This window comes from Spodoptera frugiperda, chromosome 25, assembly GCF_023101765.2.
Source record: "Spodoptera frugiperda isolate SF20-4 chromosome 25, AGI-APGP_CSIRO_Sfru_2.0, whole genome shotgun sequence".
NCBI classification, from domain to species: Eukaryota; Metazoa; Arthropoda; class Insecta; order Lepidoptera; family Noctuidae; genus Spodoptera; species Spodoptera frugiperda.
The window spans coordinates 19,219,387-19,243,843 of NC_064236.1; the positions used below are offsets into that span (position 1 = coordinate 19,219,387).

A 24,457-nucleotide genomic window follows, 5' to 3' on the forward strand; every position below is an offset into this window, starting at 1 on the left:
GGCGTTAAGTTGTCGTTCAACCACGGAACTGGTAGAAGCGCGGCCGCGCGGGTGAAATGAGAGATTGACTCGCGAATGATGCAACTATCTGTTTTGTCTAAACTAAAATTATTTATTTTTTGAGTTTAAAATATACCTAGGGACTGAAAACAATGTTCGAAAATAATAAAATTCAATATAATAAAAAAATAAACTATTATACTTAAATATACTTAAAAAAAAAGTATTTCATCGCCGTAGGGGTGCACTTGCACATTACGGCATGTAATGCCACTGTACAGTGTACACCTACTTTTCACCATTTGTGTTATAAATTCCCATGTAATAGGGGTGTACTTATTGCCATATACTGGGCACAATTCCAGACTCTGTGCTACTACTGAGAAATTTTCGGAAACCGAAAGAAGTCCAGTAGTACTTTGCCCGACCCGGAAATCAAACTCGAGATCCCTTGTTCGGCAATCGCACATGCGACCATTCGACCAATGAGGCAGTCTTCTAGTAAACTATTAGGTTAATTATGATACTTAAAAAAATCAACTCGTCGACAACTGTTTTGACATAAGTCCATTACTTTTTCAAGTCACACTACAAGCAATCTTACAAATAACAAGCCAATTGACCTTATCAACTTTATCAATCCAAAAATAAAGTTAAAAGAAGTAAAAATTGCCTTATTTAGGACATAATCTCGCAATCTTCCTTATTCATTGACATTATCAGGAGTTGTCACTTGTAATCCAATAACATACACACTTTATGTGACACCAATTACATTTACACTCCCATAAAAACATGATTAATGCATATAAATTGTTTTCGCTAAAAGTTCCGACCAATTTATAAACCTTAACACCATTGCACTGGGTTTTTTATGGAATATGAGAATATGAATACGAGCAGACGGATCACCTGATGGTAAGCAATCGATATCGCCCATGAACACTTGAAAAGTGAGACACCTGAGGCGTTACAAGTACAACCTATCTATTTACAATTATAGGTAACAACATCGCACATCTAATATTTAATTAAAAATACAAAAAGAAAAATTGTAACTAATCAAAATAAAGAGCGAATTAAAAAAAAACTTAGCAAAAAATTCAGTTAAAAGAGAAAAAAAAGGCCAATCTCAAGCTTAAGAACTCACTGTCTAGATTATTCTCAAGAAATTAAATCTTAATGTTATTTTGTAATCCTGTTCAACACTATTTTAGCCGTGCCAGTAAGTACTTCATTTTTGAAATAATAATCTAACTCAAGTTGTTACTATAAAATAGTAATCCTTTAAGAATAATTCATCAAAATCTCTATTATAAAATTCTTTGCCATTATCACTAAGCAGAAACTTTGGATTTATTATTTTGAGATTAAGCAATTAAAAGATGCCAAGTTTAAATAAGAACTTTGAAGTAAAATTTTGCTCTTGCATTCTCTGCATAAAAGGGTTTGGCATAATATCTAAGTATAGCTGGGTGACTGGCGATCACAGTTTCAAAGGGTCAGGTTTATCAGAGAGAGCCGGCGACGCTACCGGTCTTTGGGTGGCCCTATTTTGTTATTTTGCTCATATACACATTTCGGGTGGGTGTTGCACCACTGTTTGGCATCGAAAATCTAAAATTAAACATAATATCGTTACACATAACATAGTAGTTCTGAGTAAAAAAAAACAACGCATAAAATATATTTATTCTCTGTACCTAGTACGAGGTTTCTTTACGTTGAACCAAAAATTAAACGAGATAGCCTCCAGTGCTTTGATTGGCTGGCGCGAATGAAAGCGTCGTTAAACGTAAAACAAACTCGTACTTAGGTCTTTAATAAAAATAAAACTTTAGTAACGTGACGTCACTCATCATGGGACCAAACACTATTAAATATAGTATATCTATTATTGTAATTATGTAACATAAACCTAACAATGTAATGCCTTCTTTTGCTGTGCCCTAACAGGGTCCATAATCTGAACTTAGCTCTAAGCCCCTTTAAACTTCTTTGTTAACATTATGGAATGCCAATAAATATATGAATAAGAATATGACCTCAGCACCAAATCATTTAACCAGCAATTAACATAAAAATGTGACGGTAATTGCCCATTAAACATTAAAAATCATAAAACCAATTTCGTATTACATTTGCTACGACATAAAGTACATTATTGCGTAACAACAAAACTTTTGATACACGTAGGTAATTAAGGGCTTGATTAAATTAATTATACGTGAAGATAATTCGACAGTAATCGGATATGTTCGGAAAAGTTCGGATTCTTTTTTAATTACTTTTTCGTTTTAATATAATTAAGCTCTTGGACGACTTAATGTGAAATGATAGTGGCAGTAAATTGGATTTATTTTTAACAAGTTTGAGTTTTTAATATCCATTATTATTCTTATTACTTATTCGGTACCTATGCAATACAAGGGAATATAATTATGTATGTTATTATTACAATGCTAGATCTGGTATGACGTAGAGTTTTAATATTCAACAAGTAGACATTCTTTTTACTTATTTACAAGTCAATTATATATATTTTTTTTTGAAGAAGTAATCGAACCCTCTACCTTTGCTCGCAGCGGATTGCCCAGCCACTGCTCCAACAGCACAGTCGAATTAATATCCATAAACAAAAACCTGTGACATCCCTGAATCTAGAGCTTACAATAAAACATACTCAAAACACTAAGTGGCATCCTTATTTTATTTTTCAGTAGCAATGTCATTTTATTTTAATTAAGTCGGAAAAGCGACCCGTCTGTGTCTGGATTTCGTGATCTCACCCCAAGGCAGGGGTGAGGGCGCGCCGCGGCCCTCGCAACACCAGCCCCCCTGTCTAGAGAGGTACAGAGGCACTTACATCTAAAACGTACATTATTAAGTACTAATTTGGGTTGCAAGAGTACTGAACCATATATCGATACCTATGTCGCAGCTGCAACTAATCGATACTTCCCGTCGTAAGCCGCTTTCCACGAGACAGAGAGTATACACGTGATTATGGACCGTAAAGATACTGTTTTTACTTGGAAATAAAGTAAATGTCGAGTGGTTTGAACATTTCACAAGTTTACAGTAGCGAGCGTCTCGATGGGTATTACAGGGAAGAGTACTCTCCTGATAAAATGCTTTAAGTGGTATTCGAATGGAGTTTTACAATAAAATCAACACTAGGTACCACTTGAAAATGTTGAAAATTCATTAGAAGAAAACTTGGTTAGTGCACTTTGCTCCATTTTCATCGTGAAACACAAATTTCAGGTACTTCTTAAGATAGAGAAATAGAAAAATAAATATTTTCCTTTGTTCCTAGAATATTAGAGTGTTGTCTTTGTGAATGCTTAAGCGCTCATATTCTTCTATGCAGAGGTTTTTATTAATTTAATGTTTTTGGTTTAAATAATGAAATTCCCATTTGTACCAAATACTTATATGATGACAGTCGTTCTTTATACTGACTATCTTTTAGTGAGAAAAGCATTGTATCGTTTTATGTAATTTTACCAATAGCAAGCTGTAAGTTGGTACGCATGTACCTATCTACTAAATAGGCTTTTTGTAGCATTTATGTATCCGCGTAATTCATTACTATTACTATTTAGGTTTTTTTGTAGTTTTTTAATTGTATCTCTTTTGTTGAGATTTGTATTAGTTTTTTTATTTCTTCTTTTGGCTGTGTAACGTATTGGCGTAAGCTGTAATGTTGTATAATTATGTAAATTTGTAAATAAATAAAATAAATAAATAATTTTTAACTATAATATAATAATGGAGTCGATATCATGATTCCATATCTATAAAGTTATTGATTTGAGTTATAGTAATAATAACATTCTAAAATTTTTTTTGAGAGGGGAAAATAATCCAATGACTTCTCAACCTGTTACGTTGTCCGCAGCTCCGGATCGGGCATCAACCCTACTAGGCCCCATCTGTGGTGGTCTGGATCTTTGAGGTGCGCGCGGACCGCGATCGCGCCTTACCGCAGCGCCTGTTCTGCTCGGGCGTCTCATATGTCCACCTTGTGCGCTTACATCTCTCTTTGTGTGCCATGCAATTATCACCTGTGTATTCATGTCATCCGTGAGTTGCAGTAATTGTGCTAAGTAGTAACGTGGAAAACCCGGAAAGAGTGATGTTGTACCTCCTTCCTTAGATCTATCATATTATAACATATTACGTGAATATATTTTATGCATATACTGCTCATATTTTATGTGTCTATATTTAAGGTTTATTTTGTTTTCTCGATTTGACTTGACTGCCTCGTTGGTGGAGTGGTCGCAATTGCGACTGTCAGGCAAGGGGTCTCGGGTTCGATTCTCATGTCGGACAAAGAATTACTGGGCTATTTTCGGTTTTTCGAAAATTTCTCAGAAGTAGCACGATGTCTGGAATTGTATAGCGGCATTACGTTGTTACGTTACGATAAAAGGCATGACGCTGATATTTAATTACCTCTAAATTCTTTAATTTAGTTAGTTTAGAACCTCCTAGTCTAGTAAGTAGGTACCGATCAAAAGTCTGTAGACATCTCACAGATTTTCGATAACCAAATTTTAGTATAGACTAAAATTTTATAGAAAATTAAATTAAATTTTCTTACCAATTACAAGTTGTATTCGTTTCTCAGACTTCTTAAGAAGTGATCAAAGAAAAACTTTTTAATGTTCTTTGAGAAATCAAAGAAAAATTAACGTTTGACTCTGTACGGATTCATATTTATTAAATATGATTGGTATTGTAAGATCAATGAACCGATGTTGTTCACCTTGCGTATAACATTTTTTATTTTTTTAAACTGCGTGGGTTTTGGACTCCATTTTAGGTCGGATTGCAGTAGGTCCATGCCCTTTTGTTGCCCGAAGAAGAGTAGGCAGTATAATGCATTTTACCTTCATCGATTTGTTTTTTTTTGTATCGTGATTATACAGTCTGATTTTTTTTATCACCTGCCAATTTTTTCTGAAAGTTTCACACATTCCACGTATTACAAAAAAAGTCTTTCTTTTTAGTGTTAAAAAACTAGGCTGTGTACCACTAAAAATGTTTCGTATTTTATTATGTTTGCTTGCATATGGTACATACATTTACCATCAGGCTAGATTTTCAATTTAAATATTCTCATCAATATTTCTAACTAGAGTTTAGCTTTTCAGGTCAACAGGCTTTACTTTTTATTACACAATACTAATTACATAACTCCTTAAAACATCTGCTCATTTTACCTTAGGCTATCTCTATACAGACCTCAGGCTGTTTTTAGAAAATGTGACGTAACTCAGTTCTATATTCAATAGCAGTTACATACTTACTGCTAGTGTCACGACCTCACGACGGCAGATCAAACTACCCCATTTTTATCAAATATCTTTAGTCTATTTTCAACTTTAACGCCTGGTTTTTAAAGTTGGAGTTTCAATAGAGTTATTTGAGAGTGTGGTGTTGCTTGATGTGCGTTTGTACGTCACGGTGTGAGTAAGCGATGTGCCCGTAGGCTAGATCAAGATCTCGACTCTCAGATGTCCTATGGTGAACTTTCCACTTCCTACTTTCAATTCACATGTATATATGTATGTACTATGTTTAGATTGTGTATTATATACTTTCCTGTTTGTTTCTGTGTATGTATGATAGTTAAATAAGTCGCTTGTGTGACCTAAGTTTTAAGATTTTCTGTTTATGGGTTAATTGGACCAAGATTTTTTATTTTCGAGAAAGATTTCGTGCTTTGTACTAGATGATACTAATTTGGTGAAACATGAAGTGTGTTTATCATGGAATCGGATTTTTTAATCTCTGCTTTTTTAATTTTGATTCTTTAATTTAAGAGGTTCATATTGGGACTACTCAAAGGTAGGTGAAAAGTGTGTGTGGTAAAATAACATTGTATTGTTTTATGTTTTTAGTAAACTCTATTAATCGGGTGGCTATTTTGAGTAGGGACTACAAAATGGTGTAATGTTTAATGATGGGCACTTACTTGAGCTTTAGATTTTTATAGACCAATTGAGCTTTTTAATAGTAAGTGTGTGTAATGTATTTGATTGACCCTTATTTATATTTGTTTCTATAAGGAGATATAAAATAAAACTAGATCTCATTATTTATAACTCGTATATTACTAAAACTTAAAAACAAAACAAACTTGTACTTTACATCGACCAAGAAACGAACTTGTGACCCGGTCGTACTTTAAACCGATCGAACAAACGTTGCAATGTCCAAGAGAGTTCATGAATTTTTGGCTTATGTTCCACAAAAAGGGAGAGTTTCGAAAATTGTAAACTATTTAAAGTAAAGACATTGCACGTTAATTCAATACAACACTTTTCTGCTGATCACAATTGCATAAACTGTCAAAACTATTTGAGAAGTTAATATATTTGGCTCCACTATTTCAAAACAAAGATTATAACAATTAAAATCAGCAAAAAAGACAAATAAAAACATGTCTTTGAACAGACTTAACAAAATAACTAAAGCCTCTTTTACCACAATTCAATATAAGGTAAACAAATCTTGTATGGAAGCTGTATACGTGATGCACGCAGTTGATATTGTTCCGAGAGTGTTAAACTTAGATGTATACATGAGTGAGTCGGCCATGGGATCGGGCCCATTGTCGGCCACGAACAATAGACTCAAGAGGAGGAAGTGAACTGCGTTAAAATGTATGAAACTATTACGTAAAACTCACTTCCTAAGGCGCACGCAAAGCTAAACACATTTCGCAGTCGCAATTTTGGAAAACAAAATATTTCTGACACTCGCTGGAAAGCATTCACCTTCGCGTACGCCCCGCACTTACACAAATAAAAATATTTACAAAAATTGGTACTTGACGGTAACAAATAGTTAACAAATGACTAAAAAAATATGTACAAGGGAGGTTTTTACCTAATCTTAGTCCCATCCGTGGTGTTCTTCGTGATGTTCTTCGTGGTGGATCGGTACCCACACCTTCTGCCAGACTGGTTTCCACGCTGGCACTTCAATGGTCTTCCATACAGGTACCTGAATCTGCTTCCATTTCTCTACCCAGATCTTCTTCTGTACGGGTACCCAGACCTCTGTCTTGACTGTCTTCCAGATTTGTACTTTCTCTTCTACCCACTCTTGTTTCTTCTCGGTGACCCACGCTTGTTTCTTCTCAGTTCTCCAGATTGGTTTCCACTCTTCTTTCCATTCCAGCTTCTTCTCAGTTACCCACACTTGCTTGTGCTCTGTCTTCCAGACCTTCTTCCATACTGGCTTCCAGATCATCTTCTTCCTCCAGAGGTCGTGGCTGGTGTATTCCCAACCGTGGTCATCCTTGCCGAGGTACTTCTCTCCGGGTACTCCTTCCTTAACCCATGCAGGGACGTGGATTTGTTTCCATGCAGGTACCTGTACTTCCTTAGTGTGAGGGACTTGGATTTCTTTCCAAACTGGTTTCCATACCTTTTTCCAGTCTTTGACCTGAACTTCCTTCCAGACGGGCACCTGCACTTCCTTCCAGATTGGTTTCTGGACTACTTTCCACGCAGGTACTTGCTCTTCTTTCCATTGTTGTACTTTTTCAGTTTTCCATGCTGGTACTTTTTCTTTCTTCCACTTAGTTTGCCAGGTCAGTTTCTTTTCTGTTTTCCAAACTTCCTTCCATACGAGTTTCTTCTTCCACACTCCCTCTGGTGGTGAAGAGTGCCAACCTCCAGGGGAGCGTTTATCACGAGATAACTCAGTGTCCTTGGCCGTCTCCTGGATAGGCACGGCAAGTGACGTGGCGCATGCCAACACCACCCATATCTGGAACAAACAAAGTGGTATTTAATTACAAAATAACTTCACTTTCCCACAATTAAGATTGAAGAGGCTTTTTTAAACGGTCGATGTATTTCTACCGGTTTCACTTTAACGGAATTAATTCAAACTGTTTTATTGTGTTGCATGTGTTATGTAACGTGTCTAACTGTAAACACTCATTAGGCATTCTATTTATATTCATGTCAAGCAATAGAAAAAACTATTTAATGCAAATCTTTGTAAAAAAAATATGCACACGATTATAATATTTAGTAAGTGTTGTTATAGCGTTTTATGTAAATTCCTTGTGCTATTGGTAACTTTAGAAAACGGTATAGTGCTTTCGCAAGTGCGCCCGCGCATCTGACATGAGTGATACGCTGTTACGTATGGACGCAGGTAAATGTTATTTAACAAGGCTCGGGTCAATTATTCGGGTTACAACTATTACCAGATCACATAACGGGTCGTTAAATATTTATCTTATCATGTTTTATTTATTATTTAAACCAAATTAACAGGACTATATTTACACGCGATAATTTTCACGATAATTATATTTTTTTTTTAATTATATCAAATATTAACAGTTACATTAAAATTATTAAATAATGTTTTAAAATTTAATATTCATCAAAAGAACAATTTTAGGATCACTAATTTATTTATTAAACGCGATTTTTTATTTTTAAATTCCGTCAACACTGTTAGCGAACTATCGAGAGTCACTTGTATATTATTTTATTGTTTTTAAAATATCACGATAATGATCACTTCACACACTGCACCCACCGTAATAGTCAGCGTCCTCATTTTGGTATGTTGCCCGCCGCGACTGACGATGGTGCGTCTGCGCAGGTTTTTATTAACGGGCCCCTCTCTCACTCCTGCGGCCGTGATACGGCAAAGCTAAGTGTCGTAGGAGAGGGTTGGGTTTCTAACTCAACACGAGATGCGCGAGCAATTATTATTGTTTTGATTTTCTTATCATGCGTCTAACGGCTTGCGCGAATTTTTTATTTCTTGTTCCTACTTTTTTTTATTGGCGAATTTGTTTATTTTATTTTTGTGTGTTTGGTTTACAGTTACGGCTATACTATACGGCTTTAACATTTTTGTTTTGTTTTACATTTATTTTTTTACGATTTTACTTTTAGATAAATTTAATTAAATTAACAGCTTAGTGAAAAGTTATTCAATTCAAGAAAGTTGCATTTCAAATTTTGTATCGAAAATTTCGACTTTCATGTCTTAGTTTTCATTGGTCATCGTTACGCAAAAATAAGCATAATTTATACAAATCTTCGTTTGAAAAATATTCGAGTTATTATTGCCAAAAGTGAAAGTATTGTTTTTAGTTCATGAAAAATTGTTTGTTGATGGTAATTCAGTAAGTAATCAGCGACCTTCGTCGAATGTGATACGTGACAAAACTTATTGTGAATCATAAGGTAAACACACACATAGGTAGCAAGTAAGTAGGTTCGTTATAACACACACGTGTATTTTGTTATGTCTCTATTATATTTAAGTTACATATTTGGTATGTGGTGAAGTGATACGATGTGTGTAAAATAATGAAATGTATGGATTGTGAACACAGTGAATTTCAAGTTGAGTTATAATTGATCGATATGATATTGATGTATGTATGCGCTGTGGTTATAGATGATGTGTATTATTATATCGTAAAGTAGATAAATGTTAAATTTGAAATACTAAGATGTAGTGTTTTTGTTGTTAGTATTGGGTCAATCCGGAGCTGCGGACTACCTGACTGGTTACCGGGTTCTGGATCGAAAAGCAGGAGTGGATTTTAATTAGTAAGAGCCTAAAACTCCCTCAATAAAAGCGTCAATATCATAGAAGTTGTAACTGATTAATGACAACAATGATAAAACAATTTGATGATTAGTATCAATTTGTCATTCGTTATATTGTATTATGAGAACTTCTTATTATTATAACATACTTAATTTTCAAACTCATATTACGGCTGATGGTCACGAAAGATTCTTGCATAAACTTGATCTTAACTTTAAGTTAGGAACTTGACGCGAAACCACAGCGTAGAGACGTAAACTTGGAGCCTGTAAGTTATGAACTATAGCTCAACTTATGTTAGTGTCAATGGCTTCCAGAGACGCAGAAATTGATGTCTAGCTCCTCTCAATATAGAATCCCCTCAGACGGTATTTGTGGTTTCCAACTTATTCATATATATTTAGATTTTAGTTCACGATACAGTTGATCTTTTGATATGATTAATGTTTGGGTTTACTATTTAGAATTTTGATGCTGTATTAAAGTTAGTTTGTGGGTTGTTTAGTGAATAGTTGATGTTTTTGGTTAATCATTGTTACGGGTGAGTGATTCGTGGTTTTATACCCAAGTTATGAGCTGAGATATGGTTGTATTGGTCTAGTAAAAAACATGAATTTCTAGAAATCTTCACTTATACGTAAGCAAATACTAAGGAAATCTAATTAATTACCACGTATGTAAGGCTCAAAATCATTTAGAAAATTCATGAATAAGTCAAGTATTTTGTAAGTAATCAGCGTAAAAATGGCTAATCGATTTTCGTCCACTTTGATTTCGATTATCACGTCATGATCAGTTTGCAATAATGTTTTACGTAATGTTTTTAATTTATAAAATCTTGTGTATGTGTGTACATACGTAGGCGTAAAGAGGGTATGTAGGTAGGGTGGTATGTCGTTGTAGTTGTAGCATTTTTTTGAAGGAGGGAAAATCTTCCAATGACTTCTCCCGTCTTGGGCGAGGCAAGAAGGAGAGTCAGACTCTTACTGACTAAAAAACACCACGTTTCTACTCCTGCACTCGGGTTCGCTAGGTAGTCACACACATTTTATATAGAGCTTATGTCAAAATTATATATTTAGTAAGAAAACCTGGTCGATCGGTTGTTATGGTGACACAATTATCATTTTAGTGGTCGCCCCCGTTCATTAGGGATTTCCATATCGATTCTTAGATCTATAAATAAAATTATTTGGTTTTAACAATCTCTCGTCACCATTGTATTGGATTGTTTTTCGAGAATAACATTACAGAATCGAAACAAACGGAGGAGTTTCTTGTACAAATTAGAGTCTAGTCGCTCGAGATTTTTTACCAAAGTACTATGTAATGTACCACGTTCCCATACACACAAAAGGGTCAGTAGTTAGCCAGCTAATCTAGCTGCATTGTGTGGAGATCAAAGATCGCATTGTACACTATTGTATGTACGAGTACATCATTGTCTAGAGAATGAAGTGATTGATCTAAGTTCATTCTGTTATGCAATCTACTATCAAACGGCAATTACAGAAGTATGAAGAGACACGTGTAGATGTCAGCGGGATGGCGTGATTGGAGGTTTACACACATACATAACCACACGCCTGTCTCCCATGGGGGTAGGCAGAGACAATGGAACGCCAATTGGCACAGTTTTTACACACCTCTTTCGCTTCATCAACAGTCATCAGTCTTTTAATGCATGCTCGTCGGTTAAAGGTACTTTTAATTTGGCCCTTTTTTAATATATCGCCAATCTGGTGTCCATCTAGGGCGCCCTCTATCGACGATCCCATTCATATTCGCCTTGTATATTTCTTTCGTAATTCTGCTTTCATCCATCCTTTCTACATGTCCGAACATACATATGTAGGTGTATACTATACGCTATTGTAGCTATCCGACGAGGCCAGGGCTATGAATAAACCGCATTTACCGCGGCTCCGATTTGGATCAGGGGTTGGAACAGGATGCAAATCAAAAGCTGTTAGCAAACCAAAATCTTTGCTCAAAATCAATCGTTTTTTTTTTTCATTTTTATAAAACGTTGCCCCACACTAGGATTTTCTCCTGAGTCGTGGGTGCGTTTACAAACATACACATGACACCCAGACACAACAATTTGTGGATCACACAAAGAGTTGCTCCGTGCAGGAATCGAACCCGCTACACGTTGCACAGCAGCCAGTTGCCCAGCCACCGCGCCAACCGTGCAGTCAAACTTTTTATGTTGTATGGTTGTATAAACTTTTTATGTTGTATGGTTTTCTATACATAGAAATGTCGTATGTGCTTCCGCTCTTAAACTTGATACGTTTTATCTACCTAAGTATTGTTATCTTATATGATAAAATAAAAAATACATGTCTAATACTTGTTCATTACCTTACTGACGGAGTAAATAGATTTGTAATTTTCAAAGCCCCGTCATTATCCCTAATGTAAACTTTTCATCAGTTATAAGTTCTACTTACCTAATAAATGCAAACTTACAATTATTCGACCATATTTTTTCTGTTTACTCGAAGTAACCTATGCCTACAAATAACGAAATATTTCGTGCCAATCAATAATATTGTTTGTTTATGCACAGCTTGTTTATACATTAGGTTGCTAATTGCTTGCGCGAGAAGATTGTAAGCCAAAGTACCAATTCAACTTGCATAAACACCTCTAGATTTTTTTTTATGTGTAGGTAATGTTTCTATGGGAATATTTAACTAAGGAACTTATAGATAGGAGAAGCACGTAAATGGATGGTAAGAAATTATTGTTCATATAGCATAGCAAAGATAATAAAATATTTAAATAGAAAAATATGTATAAGTAATATAACTACTACTAAGTGACATTTGGTATTTACGTTGCAATACAGAAACATAGAGACTCAAATGTATCCATTTTTCAATAAATTGAAGGCTTCGTCAGTAAACTGGTCGCAAGCGTGAATGATTTAAAAAAATAACTTTTTATTTCAATGTAGTAGGTGTGTCATGGTATTAGCAAATGGACTCTCCAATAACAATTACATTAATAACAAAAAAGGATGATCTGACAAAATCCTACCTCTGAAACATGTCGACAATCCACAAAATGTGCAGCCAACGAGTAAATCAAAGTACACAGAACAGTAAACAATTTTAAATAGACTTTCAACCTTATAATTACGCAATAAAGTTGAAAACGTATCAAGTTTTGACACTCCCGGGAGCTTAATGTGCATGCGTGTAAACATAACCAATACACATTTGTATTGTATTGTTCAATTTTAAGTAATGAGTTCTGCTCTCTTTTTGACGTATTTATGCATCAAACCGGGCATCATTGCAAATAGATTTTTCCGTCAATCAAACGATAATTATTGACGAAACAATAAATAGAAAAATATGTACGTCAATACTTTGAGTAGCAAATTCCAAAACGTACATGGATTTATTTGGATCTACGATTTATTTGAAAATACACAGAATTCAGTTTGTTTTTTTTCTGTATCCGCTGATTGTAAGCAAACGTCGTCGCCCATGGACACTTGAATCACCATAGACGTTACAAGTGCCTTGCAGGCCTTTAGGGGGTTAGAAATTGAAGGGTTGTTGGGCAATCGGAGATTGGGAAGATTGGAAAGGGGGAAATTTGTTTTAATATAGAGAGCTACACGTGTTCGTTCAGGAACGATTTGATGTTGGTTTATTCGTTTTTATGCATATAATTGGCTTTGAAGCTAAGTGGCGTAACTATTTTAGGAATTGACAATTGCCGGCCAGCCTTGTTTATTGATTCAATTTTTGAGTTCCATGACCACTTAATTAATTTCAATAATTTTCACCATTTGTGTTATAAGTTCCAAGTAATAAGGGGTGAGCCGATTGCCATATACTGAGCACAATTTCAGACTTCGTGCTACTTCTGAGAAATTTTCGAATAACCAAAAAAAGCCCAGCAATACTTTGCCCGACCCGGGAATCGAACCCTAGACCCCTAGTCCGTCACACTTGCGACCACGAGACCAACGACGCAGTCGAGTAAAAAAAATTAACAATGGTTTATTTTCAGTAAGAAGTACAATACTACTCGACGTAAAAGTTCTTGGGTGAAGCCACAGACGGACAGCTAATACATAATTTCATTTAAATGCCAACCTCCAGTATGCAATATTTTAAACATCATTTTACGTCTTAGTAATAAAGATGCAGATGCAACCTAGCAATATTTACCGTATACATACCAGGCTAAGATAACATAGCACCTTTATTAAGTAAAACTTAAAATATACGTGTAATGAATTTGTATGTATTTTAAATATAAATATAATAATATGTAGTCAAGGGTGTATATACGTGTGGCAAGTGGAACAGCTATGCTTCGGCACGAATGGGCCGGCTCGACCGGAGTGAAACAACGCTTGCGTTGTGTGTGTGAGGCCCAATTACATTCTACCTAACTTCTCAATCTTAACAAACCCCGATTCGCCAACAACCCTTAAATTCCTAACCTCCAAAAGGCCGGCAACGCACTTGTAACGCTTCTGGTGTTTCAAAACACACCACTGTAAAACATACATGAAAATATATGATAGCTTAATTAATTAATAATAAAGTTACCTGTCACCTTTCAATATTACACTCAAAAAATTATTTATTAAAATTATACTTAAAAATATCACCCGTTAAAATGTAAACGCATCAACGACATAGGAGAAAAGCAGTGCTAAAATGGTGTTTAAACTTTAAAATTCAGCTACAGCACGCTCAAAGCCGCCACATGTCTGATTGCCTCATTAAACTCGTATTAATACCTTTTTAGTGATGAATAATATTACTTAAAAAGGGAATATTTTAAAGCTTAAAAAATGTATTTACTTTGTAATGTGCACAGCCAACAATTTTTCGCATCAGTAGTCAGACGAGGCAAAATTTGTTCACTTAAATTTCGCTTTGCCAATCGAAATAAGTTGTAACTAACTTTATACTCTGGTCAAACAGACCAACCGTCTGTCGATTTGTACAGACGGAGGGAATATGTAAATAAAATGTATTTCTGACACAGATATTAAGTTGGGTCTAGATGTGATTCTAATATACTTATTGAAAAGTTTATTTTTCCATTCGTCTATGCAACTTGTATTAACGATGCCAATGGCAATTAAACATTGTCTTTAATTACATTATCCACATTTGTATCTCTTACTGCCGTGCTCAAAGTGGTTTAATATCACTTAAACTATCCCTTAGTAACAATTTTGTATCGGAAACAATTTCTAAGGACTGGGTTAAGTAACCATTAAAGAACTCTGAATACGGCGGTTATTTTTTATCCCAATAACTATAATATTGCCCTTTTACAAATCAAATTAATAATTAAAGTTTGCCTGTCAGTATCTGGATTACATCGCTATCGATAGTCACGGTGTATCAATTAATGCATCACATTCATTAACACGAAGATAATAAAAATAAAAGCGAAACGTCTATCTTAATAAAGTGTTATGATTTACTAATCATCATGGCTGTCAAAATAGATATAATCTAAACTTGCCGTACGCAAGTTACACGCAAGAATAGGTCCGAGAACGGTAACCATGAGATCAAACATATTCGAACTTTCTTTTTTTTATGGAATAAGCCGGTAAATGAGCGGGCGGATCACCTGATGGTAAGCAATCGCAGCCGCCCTTGGACACTTGAAACACCAGAGATGTTATAAGTGCGTTACCGGCCTTTTAGGGGTTAGGAATTTAAGGGTTTTCCAACCCCCGATTCCCCAGCACAAAACCTCAAACATGGCATCCAAACGAAGAAAAAAAAAAATTTTCTTAGACCAATAAAAAAGTCGTTACGTAAAATAGATAAGGACAGCCACATTGATATATCTTTTTAACTAAAACAGTCTAAAAAAAAATATTATGGCCTGCATCAATTACTCCATCCAGCACAAGCTATCCTTGGTATCATCCCCAAACATTGCATGAGTAAATAGTTCCCAGTAATTACCCACCACATGTATGGATGTATGTGTTAGGATGTCGAACGTCTGGCCAGTCGAAGGACTACTTGCATCTCATCTGTGTGTGTGTCTCATGTTTGCAAACCGTCGAAGAGGAACTTCACAAAGGCAGGCAAGTGGATGATATGAAGTCTGCCGACTACCGACCATGTCATATTTACATACAACTGGTAATATTTAAAGATTGTCAAAGGATTAATTAATTAACTTGTCAATAGAGTAGTGGACGCTTTGCTTGGATTTAATAAATTGTACATTGATGTTGGATTTGGGGTTTAAAGCAGATCTCATTGGAGATTTTATTTTCTTTCTGTGCTTTAAGTTGATCGCAGATCATAATATTAGTAAATATATACAATAAACACACATTACACACACACACATTTTGGTAGACTGAACGTGGTCATAATCCGTCACCAGTTCCATGAAGACACATAACAACATATAGAATTATGAAATTCTCCGTAAACACTGGTACTTCTCCAGAACATTTGATGGAATTGAATATTATTATATCAAGATTAAATACGTTAAGCTCATTAGCTCGCTCCATACTCGAACGAACCAATATTCTGCAGTGCAACAAACATCTTACACTGCTACTAATACCTATAGAGAGCACTCTAATGATCCCTGAATACCGCTTATGAAATAATAACAAAGCCAAAAGCGTAAAAGTAAACCATTATTACAATACTAGTGGCTGTCCAATACACAGGTGATGCACTAACTAAAAATCGAATCGTGTAATGAATATTTTAATTAATACTGTAATAAACCTAAGCGCTAATCGGCTTAGGTAAAACGATTGGGCAAATGTATCAGTGGACAAACAAACGGACTAATCAAACATTTTAATCTTAAGTTTCATGTAATGCGGTGGTTATTGGACACCATCGGGATGATATTAATTCGTATTCATTTTACGGTGGTTGCGTTTGAAAATTATTTGATGGCTTGCTCGTTCACTAGGTTTTGCTCGCGTGTTTCGTCGCTTTTTTGAGAGGTTGGGGACAGATTTACAAAGAAATTTGCATGATTTTTTTTTTAAACACATATAGTCTGCATACAATTTTTTTAACATTCTGCTTTCAAAATTGTGAAATGCTCCATAAAAATTTCTTTTCTCCCATTTTATGGATATGTGTAGTCTTTTTTTTTGAGAGAGGAAAATCATCCAATGACTTCTCTCGCCTTGGGCAAGGCGAGAGGGAGTGTCAGAGTCTTACTGACTAAAAACCACCCCGTTCCTTCTCCTGCTTTTCAAGCCGCAGCCCTGGTAAACCCGCTAGGTAGTCCGCAACTCCGGATCAGAGACATGTGGGGTCTGGCGGAGACAAAAAATAGCCTATGTCACTCTCCATTCTTTCATCAACTCACTCCACTTACCCCAAACCATCGCTCCGTTTTGCTGTGAAGGACAGACAAACGAAAAGACACACATTTTCACATATATATTTGTATAATGATTAGTACGGATGGTTGGATAAATATATAGGGGCAGGTTTTCAATAGATTTTCCATGCATCTAGTTGATTAGTCTGAGGTTATATTAATTTGTATTGAAAATGTTTTGAGATCGCAATTTGTGCAATATGAAAAGCTTTAATTCATCCATCCGATCATACATTAGCTAATTTATCTGTTTGGTGCGCATCAGGGCGCGTCTTCACCATAGATGGATGCTATGCTACGTTTCTGTGGATGCGTTTTATCATATTCTTTGGCTCTGGTGGAAACGGGTCCATCTAAGATATGTTTTTTATATGGAAAGATGCATGCTACGGATGCGAGCTATAGATGTGGACCATGGATGATGTCCCTACTATCTATACATCGCATACTACCACTACGAAGCTTCGTATCGGTAGAACCAGTCATATAGTTTCAGTGCTTAGCTATTACATCTGCGTAGAATAGCTACACAGCACGTTTCTGGTGGAATAGCACCCTTATGCAGCGGTGGTTGTTTTGACATTCAATAGGGACACAACATTATTGTCACTAGATACGTAAAATATTTAATGACTAAAATGGTAGCAACTATGTGGCTGATTTGGTTTTGTAGTGGTTTATTTTACAAAGAGATAAATGAATGCCTTCGGGAAAAGAAAGGCGGGGGTTCTACCGTGCCCCCAGATAAAGATGAGTATACAAAAATAACCATTCATAGAAGCTTAGTGGATAGATCTTTTGTGACAATTTAATTTAAAAAATACACATCTAATTTTTTATTAGAAACAAGCTGACTCGGCAAACTTCGTACCGCCTCAAACATTTTTTTTTCACCTTTTAAACCTTCCTTGGACTTCCACAAATAATTCAAGACCAAAATTTGCCAAGTCTGTCAAGCCGTTAGCGTTCTCGAGTTTTGGCGAGACTAACGAACAGCAATTGATTTTTGTATATAGAGATTTCCAATAAAATTACCTTGAAGATTAGATAACCTCCAATATTAGCATTCATCAAGCTACATAGGTACCAAAGTCCTTTAAAACCATCAACGCAGTCAGTTGTATAACATCATAGAACTACAATTAAATTATTCCATACATTTCACCATGCGCACCATTGACCAAGGCGATGCGATGGTTACTTAAAAATGAATTATTCAGTACAAGCGCGCGGTATCTCTTAAGTTCTAAATAGTCCATATTACAAAACGTTATGGTTTGAATTGAATACTTAACAATTTGGCCGTTTGAACTTGGCCCACTTTTAACACGTGGTTCAAATGGGACAGTTACTTGTACAAGGTGGAAGGACTATGAAATTGGCTAAAGACGTGATGGCCGAGGAATTAATTCTTCTTGATTTTGGTTTGTCGGTACAATTAATTGTGTGCTGCATTTTCTGTTATATTTTGAAATCATTATTACGTTCCTCTTAGGTCTAGAAGAAATAGAGACAGAAGAGAGAATACTATAATTAAGAATTTCCCAATACTTGTTCACCTCTCGATTCCTCGATTCACAGTTTTTTACTGTTTTGCGAGATATTGCATGCAGAACAAGGATTTTTTTTGTTAACATTTATGATGATAAGTGCTGCATTATTATAATCTGTCCCCAACACCGTATCATAATCGGACTGTTTCTCTGGACTACTGGATGTAGACATCTTAAATAGATCAGTACTGAACAGTTTAGCCTTCTTGTACAGGCATCGTGTATATTTATTTCAATTTTATTATAACTTTCGTGTGACATACTAAATTAATTATTATGTTACCAGCTTTCGTAACTGTTTGACGAGGAACTTGACAAGTTTCAAGAAAACATTATATATTTTCTTTCTTTGCAAACATGATAACTTACCACCTCGGTACCTCCCGAGAAACTTTTAACAATATTTTGCATTATTATACTAGGCTAACACCGAAATATGAAATAATATAGAAACATTAAAAGTTTATCTCATACCAATAACAAATTCATTTCGATTGAAATTTGTTAATTTAGATAATTAATACCGATAGTGATTGTAGTGTATGTTTACCAGACCCTAAACAGAATACGGGCATACACCTGTTAGCCAGCCTAACCCGAAACAATGCGTCAATCTAACAATAGCTCGTGGACACAACACTAATGAACCTAGTTAGTCCACTGAACCAGAAGGTACCACTACAATCCAGTTATTAAAACAATGGTTTTATTTTAAAGGGGGATAATCATCCTTTTACTTCTCCCAGCTTTGATTAGTGTTGGACTCTTACCGACTAAAAACCACCTCGTTCCTACTCCTGCTCTTCGAACCGAAGCCGGGCGGAGCCCGGCAGCAGTGAACGTCTTTCGGTTGATGCGAACGATTATAATAACAATTGTTACTGTGTTTATCATTCCAAAGAAAAATAACTGAAATACTTATTATGATTTTATTTAAATACTTTAATTTATTCTTAAAAACTTTAATCAATCTTGCTTCCATAGTGGCCACAGCCATGAATCGCTGTTAGATCTTCTCATAGACATATTATACTCATTTATACTTTCGAATATATATTTTTTTAAGGGGGAAAATCATCCAATGACTTCTCCCACCATGAGCAAGGCGAGGGGGCGTGTCAGACTCTTACTAAAAACAACCCCGTTCCTTCTCCTGCTTTTCGAGCTAGAGCTCCGGTAAGCCCGTTGTAGTCCGCAGCTCCGGGAATATATAATACTAGAGTTGCTATTACTGCAGAAATCTAACGTTGATATTCGGTAATTTACAAACGAAAACGTTCCAGGTATGAATATTATGTTCACATAAATGTCATAAGCTTTCAGAGAACTGCTTAAGCGGGCTTTGCAAGATTGAATGCATCGTCGTCTCTAGATATTTCCATGTAAACGTATATTGGTTTCGTACTTGCAATATAATTCCGATTTACTCCGAAATGATATTACGTTGAACGTTGCAGAGGTATTAGTAATAATTATTTGAGGATTAAATAGATGTTTGGAACTGGTTATGAGCGCAGGAACCCGAGAGTATCTACAGAATATACAGAGATGAATAAGGGTAATGATGTTAAGACATATGGAACAAGGTTAGTACACTTGATAGAAGCACTGAACTTATCTGCAACCTATTAGTTACCTGTAAACACTGATTAGTTGCAATAATAGGTTATTTACCTACTTATAAACACTTTGATTTAGTCAAAGTCCTTTTACACCTTTGTTGTAATCTTTAAAAAACATCAACAGCTTGCCATTTATTATTTATATAAGTTAGAAGCTCATTAAATATATTATTATGTATTTCTTTCACAAGATGAAACATTACCTTATAAGGCGTTAACATTTATAATGCAACATATTAGTAAAAAAGATATAATACATAATAAAATTATATCATTACTAAACATACAATGTATAAACTGACAAGTTTAAATATCACCGTAATACTATCTTACATAACAGGCAAAATGAACCATAAAATCTCTCACACAAAATATATTTTTGTTCAAACAATCCATGACTAGCGTTGTATATGAATAATTACACACATACAAAACATGGAGGTGCTTATGTGAAAACAAGTAAGTCACGTAATAGAATTAATAACACATGTAAAACAATGGGACGAGCGTTCATTTTAGAGAAAGTGAGTAATTACGTGCATTTCGAGCGGAGGTCGAGGAGGCCTTGTAGTGGGAGGGTCATGCTTCGGCACGAGTGTACCGGCTCGACCGAAGTGACATCACGGCCTCACAGAAAACTGGCGTGAACCAACGGTGCCGTTGTTTCGCATTGAGAGTGAGGTACCAGAGACTCAATTTCCCCTCTTCCCCAATCTTAACAAATCCTCAGGGACTTCCTACCCTCAAAAGGTGTGAAAACGTACTTGTAACTCTTCTAGGTAATGGGTGGCGCTGATTGCTTACCATCAGGTGACCAAGTCTGCTCGTTTGACGTATCACAATAAAAATAAAGTCTGAACATGTTCACTTTGGTTCTTAAGTGACTCAAAGTCAAACTCAAATAATTTATTGCATTCATATGTAGGTACATAGATATTACATAATAATATGAGCAGTGGTAGTGGAATGAATTTAATTACAATTATTTGAAGAGATTTATAATGCATTGCATTAGTGAGATCGTTCTATACATATAATAATAGAAGTGTGATGCAAATAGTTCAATTATATCTCTATTACAGGAGGTTATAATAATATGAGCCTATGATGAAGCCATAATACATATAATATTATGGTGTAAGTGGTTATTACATAATTAAATTTTGATGCACTACATAGTTGTATACAAAAACAACTTTTTATTAGCAAATATACGTCTGGACCATTATACTGGCATATTATACTGACACAGTTCTGTTCATGCACAAACAGACTATTTTGGTTTTTATAGATACAATTGTTCGAGTCAAGGAGCGAGCAGCTAGAGCCATTGGAAACGAAACGTAAGTGATCTACTTTTAAGTGTGAGAGAGCCATTCTTTGGGGACGGGTCGATCGAAGTAATACCACGGCCTTACACATAACCGACGTGAAACAACGCTTGCGTTATGTTTCGTTCTGTGAGTAAGGTTACCGGAGTCCATTCCCAATCTTCCCAACCCTTGATTCCCTATTCCTAACCCCCAAAGGCCAGCAATACACTTGTAATGCCTTTGGTGTTTCGGATGTATATCGGCGGCGGTGATTGCTTGCCATAAAAAACTTTTTAGATTTTTAATTATCTAAAACACACCTTAAGTCATTAATTCAAATTATTTTACGTTAGCTTGCCACATCACAGAGAAGAGGAAAAAGTTGTTAGCATACAGTCTCGTTAAGTAATAATTGTAGATCGAGATTAAGTGGGAGAGATCAAGGACTCGCATGTCAAGGTAACGCTGAGACTTAACCATCCATGTTTAAATTATTGAGAATTGTGTTAATATTTTTTTTTTTAATGAGCTGACATAATACTATCCATCAACTTATATTAATTACAAGGGGCACTGTCACGACCTCTTTAAAATTCAAGAAACTGATGGATAAATTGGCCTGTAAATACTCCAATATTGTTAAGACCTTTTCTACAATGTGATAGGGGTGAGACTTCTAACCCGTTAAGGCTGAGTACTACATCTAATTTTATCGACAAAAGTCGATCCCCCCAAAAATTATGGCTATTTTAATATTTTTTCTACTTTTTTTGATATCAAAGTTTGTATGCGTCGTAGAAACAAAAAAAAACGACAAACGGTAGCTAATAACCTTGGCTAACTAATTCATTACTTTTTTCATATGTTTGATAATGTTTTGGTGAGAAAAAATTCATTTGTGAATTATTTTTACCGAAAAAATCACTATTTTTCAATATTTTCAATTAGGGATTCAACCCCCCATATTATTTTTATTGTCGATAAAATTAGATGTAGTACTCAGCCTTAACGGGTTAGTCCCACCCCTATCACATTGTATAGTTGCCTTAAACTTGAGATACATATGGAAATACATGTACATCACGTCCAGACTCTAAACAAGAATTTGTGGATCACATAAAAAGTTCTTTCGTGCGGGAATCGAACCAGCTTCACCTTGCCCAGCAGCTGCGCCAAACTTGTAGCCAAGCTTTGTTAGTCAAGTGGTAAACATGAGGTTTACATAACAGTCGTCTTCACCATTACCATTATTCTCGAGAAGACTACGTAAGTAAACTGCTGAGTCAAGATGACCATTCTATATTGGTCCATTGGATAAGCTGGTTCCAAACTTACCAAGACTGTAAATATCATCTGTGCACCTAATAAGACGTTTGATAATAATTAAATATTTTTTTCTTTACGAAGGCTAGCCTTATTTTTATTAAGTCTAGACTTTAATAAAAAAAAATAAGTGGAACTGGGCTGGTCACATCTGTCGCATGCCGGACGAGCGGTGGGCAAAACTCTCAACTGAGCGGAGCTCACTTAATGTTAACAGACGTCGCGACAGGCTCAGAAGGAGATGGCGGGACAAAGTTGACACCTACGATAAGGATTGGCCGCAGAAAGCTCTGCATTAAGAGGAGTGGAAGGAGGGTAGGGAGGCTTTTGCCCTGCAGTGGGACAACCACGGCTAAAAATAAAAATAAATAAAATAAACAACAATTTTCTCAACTAACTAAGTAAACGTCTAGTTACTAGAACTAATACTAATGCAAAATGTAATATCAAGACTTAATATAATGAACTACCTATTCAGTTTAAAAACTAATATTGGAAATATCTTTCTAATACCGCACAAAGGCACAGACTCAAAGCCTAATGGAAAACGTATGAAAGGAACGGATATTTAACTCTGAAAAGCTCTGCTTTAGAGGTACAATATAAAAAGAGCAATCATAATAGTGTATCAGAATAGACTGCAATTTTCCATTGTTATCATGTCTTGCAATATACCTTGCACGGTAACAATGACAACCTCATATTGAAGGATTTAGCTAGAAAATTCTAGTCCGTACTTTTATGAAAGGTACCTAAGTATTAAGAGAGCTATATTGATATTAAATAATGATTTCTTTGAAAGTGGGAAATGGGGGAGTTGTAATTTGGTGACGCCTAAATGTAAAGAATAAGTGTAAGTGAAATAAAACATGATCTGAATTTAAATACAGATCGATAGGATGGTGGAAGATGACTAAACAAAATATTAATATTAGTTTTTTTTTAGGGGGGAAAATCATCCAATGACTGACGAGAGGGAGTGTGAGACTTTTACTGACTAAAAACCACCCTGTTCCTTCTCTCGCTTTACAAACCGGTAAACCCGCTAGGCAGTCCTCAGCTCATTACGATTAGTCTAAAATTAGGATGACAAAGCTGGAGTTTGTGCCATGAAAACAGTTGATGAGCCATTGAAATGCTAAGTGCGGGTGCATTACCTATAAGCATTCCTTCTTCTGCAGCTAATGAACTTTGAAAATGAACTTTCCTGCATCTTCCTCAATCGCTAATGCCGTTCGGATGCAATCGCGTTGCATAATTAGTTATAACAAATTGTGCTTCATTTATTATGAGATGCAGTCAATTAATTTGTGTCTTAACCTTTCATATGTGTTAGTTTTAGGTTTCCTTTTAAGTTATTACACATTTCAACACATAAGTTGCGTTTGATTGAGGCGAGTATATAAGAATAACATTGAAAATTCAATACTGATATTTTCTAAAATCTTTAAAAATACTTTGTCTAAGTCATTGTATTTGCTTTATTTTTAATAAGACAGTTACTGAATTGTCTAAGGTTAGTATAGTAGGTATACTTTTATCTGTTTTGTAAAACAAGGTATGAGGCATCTAAAAAAATTCTTAAAACGCCTTTTTGTGGGGGGAAAATCATCCAATGACTTCTCTCGCTTGGGCATGGCGAGAGGGAGTA

At 35.4% G+C, this 24,457-nt stretch overlaps 1 protein-coding gene across 1 annotated transcript; it reads right to left on the bottom strand.

The window, feature by feature from the left end:
• Positions 1 to 6,106: 6,106 nt before the first annotated feature.
• On the bottom strand, positions 6,107 to 8,743 carry LOC126912396 (uncharacterized). Its single transcript, XM_050704262.1, has 2 exons — positions 8,584 to 8,743; positions 6,107 to 7,794 (listed from the first exon to the last, which is right to left on the bottom strand). The coding sequence occupies exons 1-2, from the start codon at positions 8,602 to 8,604 to the stop codon at positions 6,913 to 6,915; spliced, it is 903 nt and encodes a 300-aa protein (XP_050560219.1). The 5' UTR covers positions 8,605 to 8,743; the 3' UTR covers positions 6,107 to 6,912.
• Between the last annotated feature and the right edge of the window lie 15,714 nt (positions 8,744 to 24,457).

Coding starts and splice junctions, on each gene's coding strand:
- LOC126912396 (XM_050704262.1), bottom strand. CDS start 8,604: ATGAGGACGCTGACTATTACG. Junction 7,795..8,583: donor TGAGGACGCTGACTATTACG/GTGGGTGCAGTG, acceptor TGTTTGTTCCAG/ATATGGGTGGTGTTGGCATG.